Source organism: Gavialis gangeticus, unplaced genomic scaffold, assembly GCF_001723915.1.
Source record: "Gavialis gangeticus isolate Ggan-Ray unplaced genomic scaffold, GavGan_comp1, whole genome shotgun sequence".
NCBI classification, from domain to species: domain Eukaryota; kingdom Metazoa; phylum Chordata; order Crocodylia; family Gavialidae; genus Gavialis; species Gavialis gangeticus.
Window position 1 is genome coordinate 5,796,080 of NW_017729032.1, and position 18,667 is coordinate 5,814,746.

The 18,667-nt window shown below is 42.0% G+C and overlaps 1 protein-coding gene across 5 annotated transcripts in view; it reads right to left on the reverse strand.

The window, feature by feature from the left end:
- TENM4 (teneurin transmembrane protein 4) overlaps positions 1-18,667 on the reverse strand; it is an 894,317-nt gene that overhangs the window by 272,398 nt on the left and 603,252 nt on the right. For all 5 annotated transcript variants that reach the window (XM_019523993.1, XM_019523990.1, XM_019523994.1 and 2 more), the window contains one exon: positions 2,165-2,417. In XM_019523993.1, the coding sequence (XP_019379538.1) occupies positions 2,165-2,417 (253 nt within the window). The remainder of the gene's footprint in view (positions 1-2,164; positions 2,418-18,667) is intronic.

The following is an 18,667-nucleotide window of genomic DNA, read 5'->3' on the forward strand; positions in this document are numbered from 1 at the left end:
TACATGCATGTACACACACGTGCACGTGCGTGCACGCACTCTCTCTCTCTCTCTCAAGAATTAGTAACCTTCTATAATTACTGCAACTGTTGCCAAATCACACTTGCAGTACTAACATTTAATTTTCTCCTAATCTTTTAGAGCTTGTTTCCTGGTTGGGTCTTATTAGGCAGTCAGTCCCAGAGAAATCAATTAGCCCTAAATGCTGTAAAATGTTAAACCAAGGCATAAAGCAGGGATTCAGATGGGGCTTGAAAACAGGGTTCCTTCTCAAACAGGTCAAAAATACACCTGCTTTTTAATGCTATGCTTTCACTGGAGCCCCCTTCCCCCCCTCAAGATGGCTAAAGCAGATAGATTTTGCTCTAGAGATTGCTCTAGAAAATATCCGTACACAGCTGCCACTGATCTCACTGAGTTACGCATTCAGCGAAGGGACAAATTTGGCACTTAGTTTGGTCGTGGGGGTTAGTAAATGTTGTTTCCTACCCTGGCACTAAGTGATATCTATAGGTAATCAACAACCTATTTAAGAAACTCTGCACACACCCCCCCCCCCTCAAAAGATGCTTCCTCATGCCAAAGGACAGTGGTAAAGATACTAATTCTGAGGCCAAAGACTCCACTACCTCTGCAGCCTCTTTCTTGGTGAAGGAAATTGTGGAGTGGGGTGGTAGTTGAAGGAAGAAAACTTTAGAACTGGAAAAATTATGTGCATGCCTGTGTATAACAGGCTGAATGTCAGTGCCTGTGTGTGTTGAGGATGGCTCATGTCAGTGGTTCCCTGTGACAGAGAATTTGGGTGTAAGTGTGCACTTTCCCTGTCTCTCATCTAAGCAGTGGATAAAGGGCGAGAGAAGTGTCAGTCTAACTCTTTTCAGAAGTTGTATTAGCAGATTATCTGGATTGTATGGGTGAAGAAGACTGGTTTTAAACAATGTTTGCAGTATCTTTTTCATCATCCATACAACCATGGGTGTGCAAATGTTGGTACTGAGAGGATATAGCTACAAATGGACGCCCTCTGAGAGCAAGAACAACTTTTGGGAGATGCTAGAATTAATTTAGCCACTTTCAAGATGTCAAGCAAAATCCAGGAGAGCTAAAGGATGTGGAGCAATACAAAACTTTGTGGTTTATGTTTTTGAGTCCCTACTTACAATAGATGCACTCAACTCTGGCTTTAGCCTTCTAGTTACTCTCCTAAGGAATCTTTTGAAAGTGTAGTCATAAAGATTTATGACTGTTCTTCTAGCTAACAACAAAGGAAAGAATCAGGTAATTTTGCACATTATTCATTGGGTGTATTGGTTGAGGAGAAGGTAGAAGAATACCAGATCTATTGACAATTTCTTATTTATATTGTGTTTACTTCTTTACAGATATGAACGTTCAATATTATCTAGATGTAAAATGTAAAAAAATTCCTTCAAGAAGGCTGGCAGATTGTTCAATTTTCACACTACTGAAAGGTTTGCTGAAATCTTGGGCAGTTTTATGATGAAAACACCTTTTAAGCCAAGCAAGTTACTTAAGGCTATGTAGGAAAGTCCTGTGACATACCAACCTGAAGACTCAGAAAGGCACAACACATATGGAAGAGAACCTGAGAGGTTAATGGAAGCAATATTAATTGACCGATGCACTGCTATTCAGTGCTTCATACTTGCTGGAGCATTATTGTGGGGCAGTAAAATGCATCAACAGTCCTCTTCCCATTAGGTCTAACAAGATCAACCTTTCCTGAATGATAAACTACAATTATATCTGCTGGAAGAAGCACAGCCAGCAGGCTAAATCTTTTCAATATATTGACTTGTTTTACTTTCTTAAATAGGATGTTGATTTATCTTACCACATAGGACAAGAAGACTTTAAAGGAAAAATTAAAAAAAAAAATTTTAATTGACAATCCTTGTCCCCATTCTAAATGAGGACCATAACCTTACAAGCAGCTGTTAATATTTGTAGCCTATGGAAATAGAGCAATTTCTTCTTCTCTCGAGGTAAATAAATGACACGGGGAATAATACGTACAACTCTGAATGCATAAGTTAAACATCGGTTTACAATTTGAACTTCTGGCTAAATGGATACTTTTGTCTATGCTGTACACAGGCATCTGAACACAAAGCACAGTAAACAGTTCAAGTAAGTAGGCTACCTTGTCTCCAGTGGGATGTTACTGTTGAGTAACCAGTTGTCCTGAGCATGGGCTGGCTCTTGGGTGCTGGCTGGCTGGTCTCCAGAAAGAGAGTGATCGGTAGGAGCGGGGCTGGGGTTGCTGCGGGGAGTAAAGTTCCCTCTGTTCAGGGAGTTGATGGAGGCCGCATGATGCTGATTTGGTGTGTGAGCATGTGATATTGGAGGTGGAGGAGTCCGAAGTCTGGGATGGTTCTGAAGATTCGGTGGATGATCTAAAACATAAGTAAGTATTTGCAAACTTCAGGATTTCAGCCAGTTCAAGCAATGAATCTCCATTTCTGTACAGGTAGTTCGGAGAGATACAAAGGTTATAAGGCCACGTGTATTAAATGAAACTCATGGTCATTCTTGTTCCTTTACTTCTAATTAAACATGTTTTGACCTACAAACTGATTAATAAATCTACAGCCCCCAGATGAGCGTGTTTCAAAAGATGCCCCAATAGCCAAATTCGCTCTGATGCAGGTTTGTGGTAGAACATGTAAAACCAAATCAGTCCAGGGCCATAAGGCTTTAAGCCTTATATTTTTGTGCGATAAAAATAAGGTTTTTTTTATTCTTAAGTTAACTGAAGTTTATTCCTACTATTATGGCTGAATTTGCCAAGTAAACCAGAAGCTAGGGAGAATATAGTAGATTAGATAAATTTATTCTGGATTGAAGCAAGCCATAATACTTCATTAATGCTTGTTCACATGATTTGCAAAAAATCAGCATGAACTGATGGAGAAGAACTGAAATAAGTACAAAAAATGTTTACAATCCTAAAAAACACAGGTACCCATTAAATGAAACAGTTAGTGGGGAGAAACAGAAAGGATACATATAGGGTTAGATTTTGTATAAAATTCCAGAGACTACCATTATTGGCCAAAACCTGATCAGGATGGAGTTGTAGGAGAGAAGTAAGACAAATAGTATTTTAGAGAAATGCTTGACTGGGATGGTGTAGTTAAGCATGATCTTGCCTTGAGCAGGAGGCTGGACTCGATGACCTCCAGAGGTTCCTCTCAGTCCTATTTGTCTATTTTTCAATGAATCCAGAAAAGTACACAAACATCAGGAAAGTGTAGAACAGATTATGACTATGGGCTGAAACTAGCTGCTAAATAATTGATTTTGCCCATCTTACTCAGGAAACATAAGCAAAAGTAAAATATGGTTCAGGATTTAGGAGACAGATGGATAGCTCAGGGTACTTGCAATGGGATGCAGATTGCTTAACCTCTGTCACACCTATTTCAGTGAGTTAATAACTGCAAGTTGTACACACATGGGTGCTTGGTATCCATCTCAAGGAAGTGATCATCTGAGACCTGATCCTATTAAACAGGTATCCTTATCATAACTCTGGCCCCTTCCCCACAACTCCAACTGCCATTTATCTTTTTTTAAGTGTAGCTTACAGACCTGAAGACCTGTACATCCTCCTCCTAGGTTGTGACTTCAGCCTGCTGCCAGAGCAATAAAAATGGGGACATTTGCTAAGTAATGAGTGATTAGATTGCAGGTTGCACAGAAGAGCCATTTTTGTCCGTGATTTGTGCAGTCCCTAGCCCAGGGAGGTCCTGGCACATGACTGAAGCTCTACCAGGCAACACAAACCAACCAACCAACACATATAATCCTTCCTGAATGACACTATAAATAATAATAATTGTCACAGCTCAGCTGAGAACAAGGCCTGTCTTTGATGCAGTGGCCTCTACCAACCAGACTGAAAAGGACTGGCAAAGAAATGAAGTGGCTGCTGTGCAAAGAGTGGGGAGACTCACAGTGCATTACCAAACGCACCAAAAGATCTTTGATTGGAAGTGGTGGGCACAACAAGGGAGCAAACCTTTACTGAGGAGCACAGCTGAAGCTTGGATTTGAGCCCTAACCGGGGCTGTCCAACTTCTGGGCATCCAGGAACCGCAGGCTGCAAGGGCTGTGCACCTCACTGGCTGTCTAGCCTCCCCCAGCTCTGGCCATGCGTGCAGCACATGCACCCTCCCAACCAAGAATACCAACATCTGTAGTGCTTGCTGGTTCCCTTCTTTGCTTTTCGTGCATCTTGGGCACTATAGAAGCCTCCCAGCTGGTGGGGCAACTAAGGGGAGGAGTGATGGTTGGGTGGGATCTTGTAGGTCTCAAGCTTAACTCTTCAAGGGGCTGTATGCCGCCCACGGGCCACTGGTCAGACAGCCCTGCTTTAGACCACGTTTGGAATTGTAAAACCAAAATCGGGGGTGCCGTGTGAGACCTTCCCACTTCCTTTCACACTAGACTTTCCCTCCCATCCAACTCTACCAATGTCTCAGAGAGTTTATGGTGGTCTATCATAATGTAAGAAGCAGCCAAATGCAGGTGTGTATTAATGCAGTTGCCCTTTTCCTTCTCCTAAATTACACTGGCTAATGCTTCCTTATACACAGACAGATTAGGGGCAAGGAGGTATAAGGGAGTCTAACAGAGTATAAGGAGGTGTCACCCCCATCCCACCAGAGCTTCAGCCTAAACTGGCAACTCCACAGCTAGAGCCTGATCAAGCGCTCAGGTCTCCTTGATGTTTCTACACAACCAAGCACCCACTACAAAAAGGGAAATGGCTGGTATGTCGTGCAGGCTGAGATTACAGCGGGACAAAGGAAGAATAGGATCAAATCAGATCTTATTCCAGCCTGATGGTACAGTGTCAACCAAACCATCCAGCCATGCTCTAAGCCCAGGGGATCTTGCAGGCCCTGCTACTTGTATGCAATAATGAGAATCATGCTGGCAGGAAGGGGTGGCAGAAAAAAGAAATCTTGTGCCTAGCTCAGATACACCAGTGACATGGTCTAGGCCTTTTTCCCCCTCTTGAGAAGAAGCAGCCAGGCTTTTCTTGATTATCATCAGCAGTATACATGTCACAACTGATAAGAGCAGAAGGAATGTAGGCAAGTGCAGTCCAAATGCTGCCAACTTGGCAGTCAAAAATTTAGCCAGTGGGATAATTCATCTATTTGTATGCAGAGGGGTAGCATCTCAAGTCTTAGGCTGAGGGAGACTAACATAAGCAGAGGATATCAGTTTCCAGGGGCTGTCAATCTTTCACCTTTCACAAGCACTTAATTCATCCAAAAGAGAATAACTTGCCAAACAAGATTCAACATACTGATGGATTCCTAGTCCAGTTATTCAAGTTTCCATTAGAGACGATGCCTGAGATGTATGGTATGTGTGAATCGCAGGGAGAGCATGCAGGTGACTCCAAGTAGGCACAATCGGTCTTTTGTGAAGTTCTCCTGATACGGGCTGACTTTTCCTAGCACAGCCATCCCCTTCAGACTCTGAGTCAGAGCCTCGCTCTTAAAAGCTGCTATGTAAATTCCAATTTACGCCCTTCTATAGCAGACACATTGCAGATGCTATTATGGATAATGCCTTTGAATCAAGCAAAAATGTGTCATTTTTGTTCTCTATTTGCATATCCACCACGATTCCTTTGCTAAGTAAAGACAGCACATTTGTCTAACTCTTGTCTGTGTGATTTTTCACGGGATTTTATAGCTTACAATCCTTTTTCTGACAGTCGGATACCTTCTAGCCATAGAAAATTCTTAATTTTATTCATACACAAATTCCAAACACTTATGTCATGTCTGAGTATTACTGAACTTAATATACCTTGACTAGGATTAGAGCATATTTTTCTTCCTTTACAATCTTTCTGCCCCATTCTTCTCAAATTGGTGCCATTAAAAAAAAAACAGTAGAGAGAAAGAGAGAGGGAGAGATGGGTAGAAAAAGTACCCAGCTGCAAAATGCTCATTGTGAAAATAACTGCAGGTGTGCAGGACTTTTGACTAAGACAAAAGTCAATGTCTTGAATACCTGGGGCCATTAAAGATTTTTTTGGGCTTTGAAAAGAAAGGAGAATCCTAACCAAACTCCCACAATACAAATTATCCTTCATACATAGCATTGTCATCCTCCTTTGCAAAAAAACCCCAAAACAGGTTATTTTTGCTTCCTTTCCTAAACTCCTGTGTGACTGCACACAATGAAACAGCTTCCACCAAACTGGAAGTTGGACCTTTGTGCTGGTTACAGTGACTGCGTATGTGCATATTTTATAGCTGATGGAAGTTATGGAAGGATAGTTGCAGACGGACTGCATTCACTCACTAATGCCAGATGTATTAAACCTTCTGGAGATCCCATTCCCTGTGGAGCTGGACTCAAGAGAAGCTGTGCGCAGCTAGCACTATCTCTCTATAGGAATGGCAGGGATAAAGAAATTCACAGGATACCAGTGGCTGTTACATGAAGAGCTCTTGCCTTCCAGGTACTGGAAAGGATCCACTGGGTTGGGGGAATCCCTTTCCCAGGTAGGTGAAAGGGGGTATGTTCTGTACCCACCTGGGTCTGTGAAACTTTCCAAGTAAACAGTTGGAAAGCTTCACAGATTTCCTCACACTACCCTCCAGGACAGTCTCATTTTTTTCCAAGTAAAGACTTATAGACAAAGATCCCTTAAACCCACTGAAGCATCTGGATGAAAATCTAGACATCCCACTTGGAGAATAGCAATTCAGCTTGAGCAAGACTCACTTAACAGCCAAGATGCCTGGACACTAGAGTGGCTCAATTCACCCCTTAATATATAAATTATTATTACCAAGGATCCTAGTTTTCTCTGATTAAAAAAATATCTCCAATTTTTGGTTAAATGCACAGAGAGGGCATTCAGGGCTGATGTGGTTCAGAGTTTGAAAAGGGGCACCACAGTCACAGTTTGGTGAGCTGGTCCAGCCCCATCAGTGTAACAAAAATCAGCACCTGCCGTGTCCTGTCCTTATTCGATTTACAGAAGTCCAAAGAAGTCTAGGGAGCTCAAAGCCAGCTGGTCTAATGATGGGATTTGTCAGGGATCCTGTTTTTTCCTGATTTAAAAAAAAATCTCCAATTTTCGGTTAAAAATAAGTAACCCCAAATCCACATTTTCCCATGATTTAAATGAAACACCACTAATATGTAAATCTATATATAGTGGTGCGTCATTTTAATCATGGAAAAATGTGGATTTGGGGTTACTTATTTTTAACCGAAAATTGGAGATTTTTTTTTAAATCAGAAAAAAACAGGATCCCTGACAAATCCCATCATTAGACCAGCTGGCTTTGAGCTCCCTAGACATCTTTGGTCTTCTGTAAATTGAATAAGGACAGGACATGGCAGGTGCTGATTTTTGTTACACTGATGGGGCTGGACCAGCTCACCAAACTGCGATTGTGGTGCCCGTTTTCAAACTCTGAACCACATCACCCCTGAATGCCCTCTCCGTGCATTTAATGGAACTCTATTGGATTTGCATAATATTACACTTGAGGCAATCAGCTAGCTGCAAAATATGGACATAAAATTGTGATTATGCTTTTCTTTGCTTTGCAATGATTATGTCATCATGTATTTAAAAAAAAAAAAGGAAATAGGCTCCCTCAACAGGAAATGGGATAACCAGGTCTCTGTGGGCCATCATGGGTGCCTATACACAAGCAGCAAGGCCGCTTCGACATGCTATAATTACAGCACGTCAGAGCAGACTCGATTAATCGAGTCCGCTGGAGCATGGTAATTACTCCAGTGTCTCATGTATCAGCGCCCCCATGCTGAAAATGGCAGTGGGGGCACTTTAACTAAAGCTCATTTGATGAGCTTTAGTGAAAGTGCCCCCGCTGCCATGTTTCAATGTGGGGACGCTGATATACAAGATGCTCCAGGCACTTTAATTAGAGTGGCTCTCAGAGCTGCTCTAATTAAAGATCACCTCCCCCACACTCTCCCAGAGCATTTGTATAAACGACCTACGGTTATCATGAAAATCAGACTTGAGCTGTTCACAGGACTTGTCAGACAATGCTGACAAGGCACCAGGAAACAAAACAAGCCATTCCTCCAACAACCCCCTTCCCTCCCAAAAAACTTCCAGCGACACCGGCCCTGAGCGTGCTTCTGCCTTAAAGGGACAGCAAAAGAGACTGATCCACAGTTCAGCCATACGTACTTCTTCAGCCCTTGGATGCGGGGTGCCAGTCAACACCCTAAAGAGATGGGCTTGGCACTGTGGAGGTCTAAGCTGCTGGGACTTAATGAAGACCCCAGTGAGCCTCACTTTCACTAATGAGACTCTAAAGCATGTCATAAATGAAATACGACTGTATTTATTTGTAACAGAACATAAGAAATCTGACTGCTAAAAAAAGCCAAGAGAAATCAAATTGTTGTGGTGGTGTTTTTTGTAAACATTAAAATGTCATTGACTACCACTGGTTTGGTATCCACAGATAAAAAGAGCTGAGCGAGAACACGGCTAATGAAGCTTGTACTCCAATATAGCAAGACTTGACAGAACTCTGCAAGCAAGGGATCAAATATATATGTACCATAAGCGTCCTCCAGTGAGGAGCTAATAATATCAATCTGAACAATGGATTTGAACCTCTAGGATTCTTTCATGCATTTTTCCAAATCCTTATACGTGATTTTACTCTGCAAAGAGACTATGTAAAAAACAAAACTTCTTGCGTGTTAGATTGGCTTTGGAATGGTGCTGGGAGGCTATGTGCTGACCTTTGGGGGTAAAATTTGTTTTCATTCTTCCCCTCCCTTTTGTCCAGCACAGTTAAGGGACAGTGAGGTCTGGGCTGTAGCTATGAAACAGGATCAATCAAATGTGTGTTGACACGTTATGACCCTGTGGACACTCAGGAGGAAGCAACAAAAGGACTACCGTTTCAGAGTTCTTCATGGACCTATGAATGCTGTTCTTACAGAATCACCACCTTGCTGACGAGAATCAGAAACTTCTGAACCATGGGTTCTTCTGCTCTCTGTGGCCGTGTCTTTACCGCAGAGTAGACTAATTAGCTGCGGAGTAAAGTATCACTGTCTACACATGCAACAGTATTAGGCTGCAGTAAACTAATTTATGTCAGCGTCAGATAGTACTATTAGGGACAGTACTATCTTATGCCAGGGTAATTTACTGTGATTACATGCATGTGTAAACGCTGACCATGAGTGTAAGTTGTGCCTGGTCAGCCCAGCCAGATGGAGGCCAGACTTCTGCCTGCTGCCTAGCCTTTCAGCACACTTGTGCCCCAGCCAGCCCCTCCGCTGCCCAACACTGACCCACCCAGGGCCTGGGGCTCAGTGGCCCTGGTGTGAACTGGCTAAAATTGTTGCTGCCCTTGGCACAGGTGTAGATGCTGTGGCTGGGAGTAGTTTTCTTTGGTGCAAACTGCTCCAGAGTTTGTTGCTTTGCATTATTTGCACATGTAGATGCATCTGTGAGGAGGTCTCTTTTCAGACACTTAATGATGCACAGAAACTTTCTACTCAAGGGTACAAAAATTAAGACCTTCTGTGCTAGCAAGTATGCTGTAGGGGTGAAAATGGCTGTATAGACAAATTGCAGTATTACTGACTCTAGTGGTTGTATCATGAAGTTCACTATCTTTGGTGTTTTTTCTGCAGCCCAGCTCCAGATTTCAATTACATGAGACTGAGCTTCTGTACTTTTAAAAAATATATTTCTAGCTTCACATGAGACTCTGAGCTTCTGTATTTTTTTAAAATATATTTCTAGCTTCACAGTTGCAGAGAGAAGCCTAATTGCTGCCTGAAGCATAGAGAGGAACTGAAAGGAGAGGCAAAGGGGCTACATGCTCAATTGGTGCTATAGTGTTCCCAGTGGCAGCCAGGACAAGTTGCAGCTCAAACCCTTCTGTTTACTTGGAACACAACTGAACTTATGATATTTGTCCAGGCTGCAGAAATATGGACGGAGAAGGCTGCACTTCATCCATGCCAGACTTGTGACATGGTGCAGGCTGGCCTCAGAGCTTGCACTGAAACTCTTCAGCCTGAAGAAGGATTCCTTCCTCCCCAGAAGGAGCCTAAACATCTTTGTTGCAATGAGGCTCACAATGATCGGTGATGGGTGTCATACCAGAATATCAATTACACCGATTTTTTCAATGCTGCATCCCCGGCATGCTCCACTAAAGGGTGATCCCAACCATGACATTCTTACTTTCTTCCAACACACAAGCGACAGTGGGTGATGTGTGCTCCATGGGAAGTGGAGTAAAGAATATCCATTGATCCAAAGAACCTGGCCTCTCAGACTTGCGAAGATTTATCCAGGGTTAAATGCTGTTCTTCTATGTTTCCTTCCTTGTTAATTGCAAACTGCAAATCAACGGTCACCTTTGAGGGGGCCTATAAATTTGGAGCGACTAAACCTCACATTAAAGTAAATGTAAATTGGAAGTGGCATAAAAGCAAACTTCTACTGCCTTCACAAGAAGCACTCCTACAGTGTAGATGTGTTGGTGCCACCCTACAAAGTAATACTCTCTGGGTGTGTCTACACATTCATTAATGTGCTTTAGGTAATGCACATTAAATGTAGTATCTCCATTGTGAGGTACTAGAAAAATTACCCTGTTTTAATATACATTAGCTAAAGAGTATTTTTTGTGACACTTTAATGAACATTAATATAGGCTGATGTGCATTAAAGTGCACATCTAGACTCACCCTCTGGGTGTTACGTAGGATGCTTGGAGACCTTTCAAAAGGGGAATGTTTCAAAAGGGCAGCAGCTGGCACATTCTCATTGTTATGTGTGAACGACCTGAGAATAATTCCAAGGCAGCAAGCCCACTCCAGTTTTAACGCTCCTTCATCCAGGGTTAAAACTGGAGCAGGCAAGAACAGAAGTTACCTCAGTGTTAGCAATTCTTTCCCCTTCTCGCAAGTAAATGATAAGCAGCTACTATCACATTAGGAGCTTTCACCAGAAGAGAATCACTCTTCTCAGCGTGCACACACAGACTCTTAAAAGGTTCATTCTGTTTTTAAAAACGATTCCCGATTCTAGGAGTATTCCCCATTTGACTTCAATGGATGTTGATTTTTTTTCTTTTCACTAATAACTTTTTTGCAATTCCACTCTCATTCTTTACGTACCACTATGTGCTTAGACACCCAACGATCCACTCCTGGGCAAGATGAAGCTCTGTCGACTGATACTATAAACCATAGCCTTCACTGAAATGATCACTGGTTGTGTTAAATGACCTCTGGAGCTCCCTTCCAGCTCTACTTTTCAATGGTTTTCTATAATTAACACCTCCAAAAACAGTGCTGGAAATTAGGCTCTCCCTAAGCAAGCATTTCTTATTACATTACAACAATTTAAGAAATACTGAACAGATTTGAATGAACGTGTTCATCGGAACAGACAACCTGGACACCAATTTTGAGTGTTGGGACTTGGAGCAGTAATTGCTAAGAAGATCTGATGCCAAGAGAGCACAATGTAACAGCTGCGCTAATTTTTTTCAACATTAAAAGTACCTTTCCCCTGTGAATGTTTCCAACCAGCATTTATACTTGGTCACTACTGGCAAAACTGCACCATAACCAATGGAAAACAGATGCCAGTATTTTTGGCTAATGAAGGCTAAACCTAATCTCCAGCAGCATGCCATTTCCAAAACACAAAAGTCTAGAAAAATATCAGACAATCATTTCCCACGCTCTCATCTTGCCCACAGAAGGTTACAGAGACAATCATTAAAAAGGGCCATTCAACGGCACATCTAGTTTTGAGTACTAACTCAAGGACTGATCACCTAAGAAGGACTAATTCTGGAACGTGTCCGTGTTACTTCAGTAGAGTTGTAACTCCATTGGCTTCAAAAGACTTAATTTAGACTTAGACAAGGATAAGTGGCTGCAAAATCAGGCACATGGATACATACAACAAGTATGAGTTCTTAGTCAGCTCCAGGGAAGGAACGACTTGCAAGTTTTGCTCTTGTAGAACACATTTTCTGCTCAGTATCAAGTCCAGCCCAATGACCTCCTTAAGTACTTCTCTAATCAAACGTCTACATTACATACAAACTTTTCATGTGGCAAAGTGCCTTTGCAAAAGAAAATTATTGACTTTTTGGATTTAAATCAGTATTTTTTTCAATGCCAGGCTGTCAAGCTTCTGCTCTCATATTCAAAGGGAATTTGACGATTTGTTTTTCCTATGAGTGCGTCTGATTAAGTTACAAGCTTAACAAGTACAGCTCTACTTCACTTTCAGAGGTTGATTATGCTTGTGAGCCAGTGCATAACCCATCCTCCTCCAAAAAACAGTGACCTATTATTATGGAAACTATGACAGCTCACTGAGAGATGTCCTCCAACATGTGAGTAAACGAGATATGTTAGTTTACGTAACATAATGAGTTACTGGTAATGCAGGAAAGGGTCCTCTTAAGTGTAGTCCAGTCTACTTTGAGACAAATCACATAATGTCCCAGAGGCTTCAGGCATGTCACCTTTCTTGCTAAAAAGAACATCTTTAATAATCTATTCCCATGTCATTCAGTTGAAACAAAACTAGCCTTTGTGGGCATGTCCTGACGAGTGTGCATGTGCAGGGGTGCACATTTTGTGTGGGACAAATAGCTGTAGCACATATCTGTGCACATTCACTCTGGCATACTGCGAAGTGACCCAGGTGGAGTAGGGGAGGCAGCAGCCAGCTCCTGTGCTGGTCCCAGCAGCTTTACCTGGGTCTTGGGAGCCTCCTGGAGCAACAGTAATGCTGAGCTGGCCGCTCAAAGCCTGACTGGCAGCCAAAGCATGGCTCTGGCCAGCCAGGCTCTGGCTTTGTGGTGGCTCATGCACTGCTTTTTATAGTGGTGGGGTTTTTTGACACGGGGAGATCCTGGTGCATCACAGCAAACAGGTGCACATGCACCGCATGTGGTTTGCAGCACCTCAAATGGGTTTGAGGCTCCTCGAACCACATGTGCACTCATTGGGATGTGCCTTGTGGGTCCACAAGCCCCAAGACTGCTGGCCTCCCTAGACTTGACGGATAATATAAAGCAGAACCTCTTCTTTAAAATGTAAGTTTGCATAAGTAGGCTTCCATTTTTTAGTCATAAATAGATCATATAGGCTGCACGTAAAAGATTTCAACTCGCCCATGCATTTTTCACATCAACATTGGTTTATATTATATTATATTATATTATATTATATTATATTATACGGAATTAGAAGTAGTAGTGGTGATGATGATGATGATAACGCTGCAACATGTAAGGTTATCCTTACTGAAATAGACATAGAGAAAATGAATTTTCTGTGGCAGCCAATTTATTTGCTGCAGTCTGTATGTAGCCAGTTTGACCAGTTTCCCTGGAAAGTCCATTCAGATTCCCCTGCTGGTTGTGTGGGTCTTTCACACAATATCATGTGAGGGGAAACATTTATCCATGGAGAAAACTATGACTATAAAACCATGTTGTTAGCAAGAGACTTGCAGGGAGGTAAAGAGGTTTCACTGAAGCTACTTGTACCTTTTTAATAAGATGACTCAATTTTAAGTTGACTGAGCCTTGGCTACACTAGAGAGCATTTTTTAAAGGTAGACCTCCACTTATACTAGCTATAGCAGCAGAAGGACTACTTTGCCAGAGTTACTGAAGGTACACTAGGGATTTTGCCAGCCTATTCAGGTAAGCTGGGAGCTATTCCACATAGCCATCTCAGGAAACCAGTTTTGGGACTTGGCCTGTGCCCCTTTAGCCACAAGACCATCTTTCCTTCCTTAACAATAATGGTTTACATGCTGATCAAGTCCATTAACATCCCTGCCTGAATCGCAGACCTGTTGTGACACAGCTGCACAAAAATAAAGTGGTACAAGTGGCACATGTAAGAGCTGGCATAAATTGCAGCGGCTTCATCAATAGCCCTATAGCAACTTCAGCCAGCTGAGGATGTGCCCTGAATCATATCACTTGTGCAGCAGCACTGTGCCTTGAACAAAACGATCACAGGCCAGATCCCATGCCCTTGCAGCTCCTACCATGTCAAGACAGCTAACCCAGAGTATACCTGAGGAGGGTCTAAGCCCAACACTTCTGGGCAAAGACTGAGACACTGGCAGTATTTAGGCAACGTACTGCATTGATTCTTTAATTTATACACATCAGAAAGAGCTGAACTCTCTGAGGTGCTTCCTAATGAAGCCAGTGACTCACAAGCACGCAGATCCAAGGGCAGGGCTTGGCCCCTTGTGTTTCATCTGTAGGTATCCTGGGCTTGTGAATGAATCCACCTCTTGAAATACACTATTCCATATTTCACTGGGAAGTGCTTATTGAACGTGACGTGCTGGGCTGCAGCACAATGCAGATGAGCACCAACGCTTTTAATTATTTACTTCGGAGGAGGAAAGGGGAAGATGTTGCATCGGCAGCCGCAGACATAAACTATTTAAGGTCCTTGCTCGCCAGCTGGGGATTTTTCATTTCTTTGGGCTCAGCTCTTCCTCAAACCGAGTGGGCTCCCAGAGCACTGCCGAGGGCAGAATTTGGCCCGTTTGGCTTTCCAGCTCATCGGTCTCCCTTTGTTTTTTTTTGGTCATCGCCTCCTCTTTATACTTTCTTTTTTATTTTATTTTGCTGCCCATAAAAGTTTAAACAAAGCCATTTTTGTTAAATATCTCCAAAGCCCGACATAAACTAGTGACAATTCTGTTTGACAGCCGCGACTCGGACATGAAGTCTGTCACAGTGATTAATACCTAGCTCCGCCGCCCCTTCACCGAGTACACAAAAGCCTGACTGATTTCCTTTGCTAAAAACCATGGGTGCAGTTAAGTGTAAAATTTCTCTGCACAGGTGGAAAACCTTATTCCCTTTGGCACATGAATCTGATTTGTGAGCACTGGGCTCCGTGACCTTTCCCTTTAGGTTCTCTTTGACATTCTCCGAATCGTGGATGGCAGAAGGCTGTGTTTCAAATTATTCTGAAACAGACATAAAACTTTAATATTTTTATTAACACTTGAAGAGGCCACTAAAAGAAAATCAAAACTATGAATCTGTCAAGATGCCCTAAAGTAATATTGCACTTTGTTCAAAGGAATGCCACAGTGGAAGGTCAACGTAGTTTATTCTGTCTGTCTGTCTATCTATCTCTCCACTTAGACGGTCCCCTATCACCACGATATCGGACTGTCAACTAATACAATCCTTCTGCAGCCCATAAAGGATATGAAATATTCATGATGCTTATTCTCATCCATCATGTTCGGTTTTTTTTGTTTCCATTCTTTGCAATATAAAATGTGATTATTTCTAGAATGCCGTGCAGACACATCAATAAACACGCACAAACACACTTAGAGGCATTATTGGATCAAAAGGACACTTACACACCTATCCTGAAGCAGAGCTCTTTTACTTTTTTTATTTCAGAATATGTGCTTGAATACCTTTCCTTCCTCACTGGAGACAGGCAGAGGGATGCACTGATATATAAGAAATATTCTTTAAACTCTGTGCAAATCACCCAAGTTCTTCATACTAAACTCAGTTCACCACCTTAACATTTTCTTAGACCACTTCCAGTAGGTGTTCTCAGGACTGACACCACACATTGCAGGAATTTGCTTATTAAAACCAAATACGATTCCTAGAGGAGTACCCTTTACATGGATTATTCTGCCACATTAAAAATTTATATATATATACACACACACACACACACACACATATATATATATATATATATATATATATATGATTTTTCAGCTCCCCTCATGTTTACCAGGGTCTTTTCAGCAAGGGAGAAACAGAGAAAAACTGTCTGTACTGCAATGGCAGACAACTGAAATTGAAAAAAAAAAAAAGATAGATATAGATATAGATAACAGAAAAAAAGAGCGCATAAACCAGATTTTTTTTTCTTCATAAACTTCTGTTTGTCATTATCCTCTTAGGTATAACTTACAAAGTGGGGGGGAGGGTATAACACGATTAGACAGAAACGCCACTTTTCAAGTTGATGCTTTAAAAGGAATAGGGTGTGTATGAGCTTGTGCTGTAGTTCCATGTGGAACCGTTACTGAATCAGTCATGGTTTTGAATCTGCTAAGGGAAAGATCTTCAGAAGCCCTAAAAGAAACAAATCCAGTGCAAGTCAATGGTAATTGGGCACCCCGCTGTCATCTGCAAATTTAGAATCTTCCCACGGGGGTCTCGGGATCAAGCTGTGTATTAATAACGGTAATGCAGGCTCCTGGAACAAAGCATTTAGGGTGCGTCATTTAGTAGTATACTTTGGATATATATATTTTTAAAACCAGGTGATTTCTACTCTTAGCTGAAGATTCTCTTATCAAGTAGCCGTTTATAAGAGTGGCGACCGTCTCGTATGGCGCTTTGGCTGAAACGTGCAAACTAAAAAGCTCACCTGGATGATCAGGATAGATGCATTTTCTGAGGTTCACATTGTTACTTTGTGTAAGCACTCCTGATTATTTGCCAATCTCATTTTGGAGCTTTCTTGAAAAATGCATAAAGAAGCTAAGAATTTCCTAAGAATGATACAGACCAAAAGTGCCGATAAGGACTACTTCACAAACTATGGCCTGGAACTTGCAGGCCTAGCAAACATGCTTGCCATTCTGCACCTGAGCAATTTCTATAGGAATAAGTACGTGCAAAATGATAAACGCACATGTAAAATATTTTCAGAATGAAGGCAAAAAAAAAAAAAAAGAAAAAAGATCACTGAGGGGGAAAGGGAAATTAACTTCTGCAACCTTCAAGTATCCAAAAAATCATGCATTCCACCTGGTAGTGAAACCTCAGTTCCAGAAGCCAGTAGTTATTTATTGTGAAAAAGCAATTTACTTTCATGTTGGAAGTGTTCACTATAAAATTTATACCTCCTCTAACTTCCTTTAAACAGTGCAAATCAAGTTCAGTGCTAAGCCCTATTAAAACGGTGCCTCCCTTTTCTGGGGACAATCTTGTTAAAACTATTTTACTATGTGCCACAGGCACCAAATGGCACCACTCAGGCAGAGTGACAAAAATTTGTTTTAATTACACAGATGATCATAAAGATATATTTTATTATCTGTAGCTCAAGAAGTGCATGTGCAGTTTTTTCTCCCCCTTAAAACTGGATGAAATACAGTCTGGAGTAGGCCCATCATAAACCGCAGCCTATAAATTAAACAACAGGATGAATAACTGACTAGCGGGTTTTATTAATCCTACTATAATACATGCAATTTGGTCTATTGTAGGGGAACTTCTTTTAAACATATCATTCCCAAAGGGAAAGTACAATATCTTAACAGAATGATATAAACGGATTTTTTTTTCATTGACTGAATTTCAAGGAATCCATGGAAATAAAACTGCAGAACCAAAATGACTTACTTTTATCCCAAAGAGCCTAATGCACTTTACATATTTACCAAACAGATATACACACTATTGAAAGGGATTGGTTAACCTCTGTAGCAGAATGTGACAGCTGTTGAATACGGACTATCATCTGGGGTGAGCTCCTGGCTCTGCTGAAGTCAATGGCAAATCTCCTGGGGACTTCAAAGGGGCCAGAATTTCACACTTAATCTTTTGTGAAGAATCTCCTGGGAAATTTAATAAATCAAAGTAGCTAGGACTGTGTTTTTGACTTTCAGAGCATTTAGACCCTAGGTAACTTCCCCTCTTTCCTCTAATTTTCCAAGCCATCCGGGAGATTTATCTCTACATATGATCGTGAATCTTTCCTCTTACCTATATAACCTCCCAGAAGGCTCTTGTACAAAAACCCCACAGGTCATATACTGCCCTTCTTCAACAACAGGGCTCTGTTCAGTTGATGCGCACCTTGATCAGCGCAACCACCTGCTTAACGTCAGTGGTAGTTACGAACACAGAATGTGCGTGGGATATCTACAGATCATTTTAGATGTCAGGGATGTATAGCGGATAGGCTGCAAACGATTGCAGCTTGTGGATGGAAGAAAAGATTTCAGCAGGAGAGCATTAATCTGAAAACCATAAAAGGCTTTCCTCCTAACCCAGTAGAAAGGAACCAAGGTGAGTCAGGGAAGGGTTGGCTGAGAGGGAAGGACTGTCAGGAGAGATTGGAGTTCCCGATACCCCTTTTCAGCCTTTTCTCTGAATCAGTGAAAATTTAATCTGGTTCTTCCCTGATCTCCCTGCTATTTGCCAAGCCGAGATCCATGCTCTGCGTCTTTCCACAAAACAAACCTCCTTCTAGAGGATGGAGCTCAGTGGTGGCAGAACAAGGAGCAATGGGCTCAAGTTGCAGCAAGGGAAGTTGAGGTTGGATATTAAGAAAAACTCTCTCAAGAGGAGGGTGATGAAGCGCTGGAACAGGTTACCCAGGATGGTTGTGGACTCTCCATCCTTGGGGATTTTTAAGACCTAGCTAGACAAAGCCTTGGCTGGGATGATCTAGTTGCGGCTGGTCCTGCTTTGAGCAGGTGGGTTGGACTAAGGTCCCTTCCAACCCTCATTTTCTATGATGCTGAGCCATTTCTGGGATCTGGCATTAGACACTGAAGCCTTCCCAAAAC